Source organism: Phlebotomus papatasi, chromosome 2 (genome assembly GCF_024763615.1).
Source record: "Phlebotomus papatasi isolate M1 chromosome 2, Ppap_2.1, whole genome shotgun sequence".
Taxonomy (NCBI): Eukaryota; Metazoa; Arthropoda; class Insecta; order Diptera; family Psychodidae; genus Phlebotomus; species Phlebotomus papatasi.
Genome location: NC_077223.1, coordinates 18,547,754 through 18,554,545, shown reverse-complemented (window position 1 = coordinate 18,554,545; position 6,792 = coordinate 18,547,754). Strand labels below are relative to the sequence as shown.

Sequence of the window (6,792 nt, the reverse complement as noted above, 5' to 3'; positions counted from 1 at the left end):
TTTTTTTTTAAAGATTTCATGCAACAAATTTCATGAAACTGATTTTGCGATTTCATGAAACTTTTCGAAGTTTGTTATAGTTGCAGGAAACATTTTTAGTTTTTGAAATTTCGCCATACTAATCTTGGATTTTCTTGGTTTCATGTGACTTATTTGCTGGTTGTTTTACAAAATTTCTTGATAATTCCTGGGTTTCGTGAAACACTTTAAATGCTTTCTGGGTTTCATGAAATCCGTTAAATTCTAATAATTCACTAAGACTCACCCCTTTTCTGGTAGAATTTGATATCCTTTTTTGCAAAAACGGTCAATAAGTGGACATTTCACCTTAATTCTTTCTTTGAGGCCAGTTACACCGCAGCATTGGATTAAGATTAAATTGTCTCAAAATCGGATTTTGGGACAATTTAGTCTCAATCTAGATCAGCAATCTAAACGATTTCATTGATGCCATTTACACTGCCACATTAGATTGAGACTGAATTCTTCCAAAATCCGATTTTGAGACAGTTCAATCTTATTCTAATGCGGCGGTGTAAATAGCCTCTTTGTATTTTCTCAAATAAAGTCAAAAGGAAAGAAAATAAATATTTTCGAGATTCATCTCCTCTTTATTCTAATTTAATTCACGCTCACGTAATACTTCTGCTCTCCATTTTTCTCAAAAACAAGAGAACAATGCATTTGAGAGTCTTTTGAAACATTCATCATTGCTATACATTTTTGTCAATTGAGTTTTTTTTCGGATATTCGAGGAAGGTCAATATAACTAAAAAAAAAAACGAACAAAAGAACATCCATATGCGGGCAATTGTTAAATTATCCCGCGATAAATTGGCTATTGTGGTACGAAGACCAGAGATTTTTGTCACAAGTCACAAACGATGATCGAGTCATTACCTGGACGACGATGAGGAGGGAATTGATGGTGCTGGTCGATGAGGCTTGAGTTTCTGTGCTTCTGCATCCGGATACACTCTGGGCGAATTCCAGGCATCCGGAATATTTTGGTATGTTACAGGAAGAATGGGATAGAGTTCCTGGTAGAAACTCCCTCCTTCCACTGTATCATAGACATTTGTGACATTTTTCGATGAGTATTGAAGATTGAGCTCCTGAATGGGCTCCACAATCTCATTGATTAGCCCCTGCGTCGTCGTGGTGGCACATTCAGTCTCCACGAAGTCTTTCACTGGAGTCTCTCGTTCTGGTGGCGTAAAAAATCCACTTTCTGACGTTGGCGTATGACTCCGGACACTATCAAGCTTCCGGATACAATCCCAGTTATCCTGTGTTTGGAAATCCGTCTGACCATCTGCCTGGACATCTACCTGGCCATCTCCATGGACATGAGACGTGTCAAAGGGATCAAAGACTTCTTGACTCCTAGCAGCTGCCTCATATGCCTCCATCATGACCGATTGCCAGGAAGTATGATCAATTTCCCGAGAATTCTCATACATTGGCGATGGCAAATTCTCATCCTGGACAATTTCTTCCTCTGTCGCCACTTCTATCGGTGCATCCAGAATACATTCAGCACTAAAAGATCTTCCCTCACTCAATTTCCCCTTCAGATCACCCAAAACGTCCCCATCTGGTGAGGATAAGTCAATTAAATTTCCCTCAGCAACTTTCCCATCCAACTTTGGCTGCGGTGGACGCTTTGGCTTCTGCACCGCCTTCTTCATACTCAATCCCTGTTCATTGCGCAATTTATTGTAGGAAAATTGCCGTGCTGCAATGTAACTCCTTTCCTTTGAATGCGATTCTATTGATTTCTTGGAAGTTCTCTCAAAATTCTGGCAAGATTTCCTATTCAATGTCAATGCATCGGCTCTTCGACAATCAGCCGAATTGAAAGTTCTCCTCCTGAGAACCCTAGCAGAATCCTCAGAATTCTGCCTAAGAGCAAATATACTCGGACTGAGAGATCTATCATTTGCCTGCACAGTTACAGGTTCCAGAACATTTCTAATAATGGACACAAGAAATCGTTCAACAAACATTCACACAAAACATAAATTTAATCAATTGAATGTGGGGGCAATTGACTCACCTTGGGAGTGCTCCTATCACAAATGTACGCTGATTCTGACCTTTGACGTAATTCAGCTGCGGCCGATCGTCGATTATGGCTATCGTATCGCCGGAACGTGTGGAGAAATTCTCATTCTCGCAATAATCTACTGTAGCACGCACCAATATCGGACGCACGGATTTGAGGAATTTCCTGACAAAAAATAAAACGAGGATGGTTTCTTTTTATTGCGCATCGGAAATTGTAAATATTTAGATTATTTTTTCGTCATTGGATGATTTTTTTTTTGAAATGGGAAAGAGTAACATTTTAGTAAATCAATCAACATATTAAATCCCAAAATGAACTCTGGCTTTTTTTGCTCAGATTCTTTTCAGAATCACAGCTTGTGCAATCGAACAAATTTGTTCGATTGACCATTTCCAAAGTGGGGAATTAGGAACTTCTCTAAAGACTTATCAATATAGTAGCATGTTTTTAATTTATTCAATTCATATTCCCATGTTGTTATTATTGAACATTAAAAGCTCCGCCCCAAAAAAGTAAGTCACGCCTCCTCCATAGCACTTAAAAACTCGAGCCAAAAAAATCATGTAAAATAACCTACCCGGCATAAAATGCCAGCGCTGATATTATCAACAAAAAAAAAACATTTTTTCAATAGTTTTTCGTTCCGTAAGAATTCTACACCAGTTCTAGGACTCATAAATTAATTTGCCATTAAATATTTTCTCATTTTCTTGTCGTTTTTATATAATTTTTTTGAAAATTGACAAAAAATGCCAAGGTGAATTTTTCTTTTTTCCTAGTATTTTGGCAAGGATTTTAGGACTCATATCAATATATTTTCCTGTAAAAGTTTCAAATTTTCATATATAGTTTGCGTTTTCTTTTAAAGAAAATTATATGTGAAATTCCAACAGGAATTAGAAAAAGAAAAACAAGGCATAAATTTAATTTTTTACCGTATTTTTCTCTACAACAATTCTAGGTATTATATTATTTAATTTTTAATAATTATTTTAACATTTTCACGTATTTTTTTACGATTTTTTCCAATCCTGACAAAACTCAAAAAATGTTAACATAGGTTATGTAATATAAGCCATTCAACTATTAACTATTTTTTCCACTAAACGAAAGCTAATTAAATTATCTATACATTCGTGCTATCACTTTAGCATAATATTGGATAGAATTCCTACTGTGAAGCTCTAAACTTATTGGAGTAAAATGCCACTTTGGGTTTTAAAATGTTAAACATTTAACTACGAGAGTGTAAAAAATTGGGGGTCAGAAAAAAATCACTTTTCCCAACTTCTTTGAGCAAAACATAACTTTAGAAGGTCGTAGGATTTTTTTTGGGACAGCGGTGTCCTTATTGTCCTTAAAGGCGCAATAAATTGAGGAAGTGAGGGACAATATAAGGGCAAAGCCTGAAACAATAAACACGGAGAAGGAGCTCCTTAGTCGTCTAAGATTCCCTAATAAGTATCCTCCGCATACCTCCTAATGATCTATTGTCCACCACGATACAACATGAAATAAACTAACATCCACTACTGTTCTCTACGACATCCCTCTGAAGGAGTAGGTAATTGTCTTGCATTGGGAACTTTCTTAGGGGGAATCAGAGCCGTTCCGACAAACATCTATCATGTCAATTTCAAATACCAAACGAGGAGTTTAACCTTTGTGAAAAAGCTAGTGCTAACAAATAGTAAAAGCAAAAGAAGAAACCAATTCCTAATCAAGTTCATTATGTAAATAATCCCCGATGGTATTCGGTGATTCTAATTTTTGCTGAGAAAGAGATTCCATGTGATCCTGTTGATCAAAAATTTTCTAACTCTGTCAGGCCTTATCTCATCTGGCAACATTTTCAACTATAACTTTCCTACAGAATACTTTACGATGAATAAGTAGAACAATTTTAACACATTGAACAATTCGAAAATCCTGCATTACTGATGTTTTCTTAATAAAATTGGTTCGTAGTATTGGTGTCAGTCAAAATTCCGAGTCTTCTGTTTTTTTTTCTTCTAATTGCCGCAATATTTTGTATAACGAAATCTGAGTAGGTTATTTCCATAGGCTAGATTTTACTGGTACAAATCAAAATTTACATTATTTTATTATCTAATTAACTGCATTTAAAATCGAAAGTAATCCACAAGATCTTTGAGAATCTGGTGATACTCGAAGTAAATCATAGAATTGGCCAAAATCTACAGGATACTGGAACCTTTTTATTTAGTTTGATTAGTTTCTCCTTAAAAAAAAAAACTTAAATTGAAGCTGTTGTACCAAATTATAAACCTTCCACGTGAATGATTCGTAATAACCGTAATAACAGTTTTATCAAGAATAAAAAGTAAAAATGATCTTCATGACCATGTCACATATAAGGTTAATATTAAGATTAATACTTTCTGAACTGCGAGAATGCCAACAAAGGATAGCAAGTGTTTTATCATGCCTCTCTCTTGTGTTTCGCTCGAAAGCTGACCGAATCACAGTTGCCACGCATGGAAAATTGCTCGAATTGCCTGTAATACGATTCAGAGAGCAATTAATACGAAGAGTAATATCTTACTCATCGTATTACTCCACTAGAGTGTACTCTTTCTAACACACGTGATATTCCACTTGAAATTTTGCATACTATATACCTCTCTCTCCGGCTTTTCTTAATATTAATATTAATCTTATATGTGACACCACGGTCAGAGCATATTTCTTAATAAATCTGAACAAGCTTGGATTCTTATGAAAGGTCTTTGATTCCCGGATAATTTAAATCGGTCGTAACTAGATGTGAATCAATTACTTTTTTTTACTGCTCGAACTCCACAAAGAGAGCACTATATAAAATTTGCATCTTTCACCCACCGGAAACGACTTTTCTTGACATCTAGACGATCTAGACGCCTAGAGGCCAGACGGTTAGAGATACAGTAGACTCTCGCTAATTCGGTTCCTTTAACATCGGGCAGCAGTTAAATTTGAAGAAAGCTTGTTGTCGGTTTTCAAATTTGATTACGATTATCAAATGAAGCAAGTGTGCTCAAATTTGCCATGGTTTGTCTTAGTTTTCATGTGATTTCGCATTTTAATGGGATTTTCATGAAATTTACAATAAATATGAGTATGTAAATTCAATATGTGTGTGCAGATGAATAAAAAATCGTTGCATTAAAAAAAAAATATCGCCCGAATTTCTCCTTAATTCGGGTGACATTTTGGTCCCAAATGCTCGAATTTGAGAGTCTGCTGTACATTTTTTTGGTTATGTTGTGGCAAAATTATCAGTATAATAATTCAAAATTTTCTGTATGTTCACAATAAAATTAAATATTTTATCTATCGGGGAAAGTAGGTAATTCTTGCCAAATTGTTTTTTTTACTGCTCATTTCTTTTTTTGGCTTTAAAAAATATGAGTAAAAAATGACTCCTATTTTTTTACTCTCAAGTTGATCACGAAAGAATCACAATCCACATGAGCATAATAAGCCTTATGATATCTTTAAGAAATTATAAAGAAACTTACTGGATATCTAAGAAAGAAAGCCTTTCCTGGGGATCCTTGTGCCAGCACTGGAGCATCAGTTGATAGATTTCCGGAGAACTGAGATTTGGCATGGCTAGCCTCTCTCCTGATTCAATCTTCTTGAGTACCTGGACACCGTTTAGTGCCACCCAGGGCTCTTCACCACCCGTAAACATTTCCCACAGCGTCACTCCAAACATCCAGGCATCCGATGCATGGCTAAATTGTCTGAGACGCAGGGATTCTGGAGCACACCATGGGAATGGCACTCTTCGGTGCTCAGTCATGACATAGCAGTCTTCCTGCTGAGCCAAAGAGCGCATCAGCCCAAAATCTCCAATTTTCACTCTTTCCTCTGGGCCATGGAGGAAAACATTGCGACAGGCTAAATCTCTGTGAAGAATTCTCCGGGTCTCCAGGTACGCCATGCCTGTGGCCACTTCGACAGCCCAGCGCCAAATGTGCGTGAGAGAAAGGTGTTTTAGGGTGCGAGTGTGCAATGTGTCCAGGAGAGAGCCTCGATCTGCCAGTTCAGTGACCATCATGAGGGGCTTTGAGAGTACCACTCCATGGAGATGGATGAGATTTGGATGATCTAGCACATGCATTGATTGCACCTCCTTGAAGAAATCCTCAACGACTCCAGGCATTGAGACATCAGCCTTGAGCACTTTGACAGCCACAGGAATGGCCGGTCCACCTCCTGGACGCCATTCACCGCGCCTCACAACCCCAAAGGATCCATCTCCTAGTTTATCTGCCAGGATGATCTCCCTTTCCAGGATCAAACAAGTACTGGAGGAGCTGGAAGATTTTGAGGGAGATCCTGCTACAGTGTGTGCTTTCTTCTTTCCCCCTGGAAGGATTTTCTCCATCAATGACTGCCTCCAGGCGACATTCCTCCTCTTCCTCACAGCTTCCATCAATCTTCTGATTGCTGGCCGTGCCAGTCCAATCTTCTCCAGATCATCGGAATGGACGTAGTTAAAGTGCACCAGCCTCGTTATTTGCAAGTCATCTGTTATTCGGTGAAGGAATTGCTCCAGCTGAACCTCAGCCAATAGCTCTTCCAACCACTCTATACTCTCCACTGACGTCATTATCACTGTGAAATTCCAGGGAATTCCGTCCGAAAGCCTTCACTTTATTGTTTGCATTCAAGGTGGGTTTGCGCGTTTGGTAATTTTCCAGTGAATCCGA

The 6,792-nt window shown here is 37.8% G+C and overlaps 1 protein-coding gene across 1 annotated transcript; it reads right to left on the bottom strand.

Annotated features, from left to right (window-relative positions):
* Nucleotides 1–590: 590 nt before the first annotated feature.
* Nucleotides 591–6,792, bottom strand: LOC129802921 (activated Cdc42 kinase Ack). Its single transcript, XM_055849143.1, has 3 exons — nucleotides 5,593–6,792; nucleotides 2,060–2,233; nucleotides 591–1,974 (listed from the first exon to the last, which is right to left on the bottom strand). Exons 1-3 carry the CDS (start codon nucleotides 6,690–6,692, stop codon nucleotides 897–899), a joined length of 2,352 nt encoding a protein of 783 aa, XP_055705118.1. The 5' UTR covers nucleotides 6,693–6,792; the 3' UTR covers nucleotides 591–896.

Bases quoted from the DNA above. Each gene is read 5' to 3' on its own strand.
- LOC129802921 (XM_055849143.1), bottom strand. From the start codon at position 6,692: ATGACGTCAGTGGAGAGTATAGAGTGGTTGGAAGAGCTATTGGCTGAG. The intron at 2,234-5,592 runs GTAAGTTTCTTT...ATTTTTTGTCAG, and splicing joins CTTTCTTTCTTAGATATCCA to GAAATTCCTCAAATCCGTGC. The intron at 1,975-2,059 runs GTGAGTCAATTG...GTCCATTATTAG, and splicing joins GTGATAGGAGCACTCCCAAG to AAATGTTCTGGAACCTGTAA.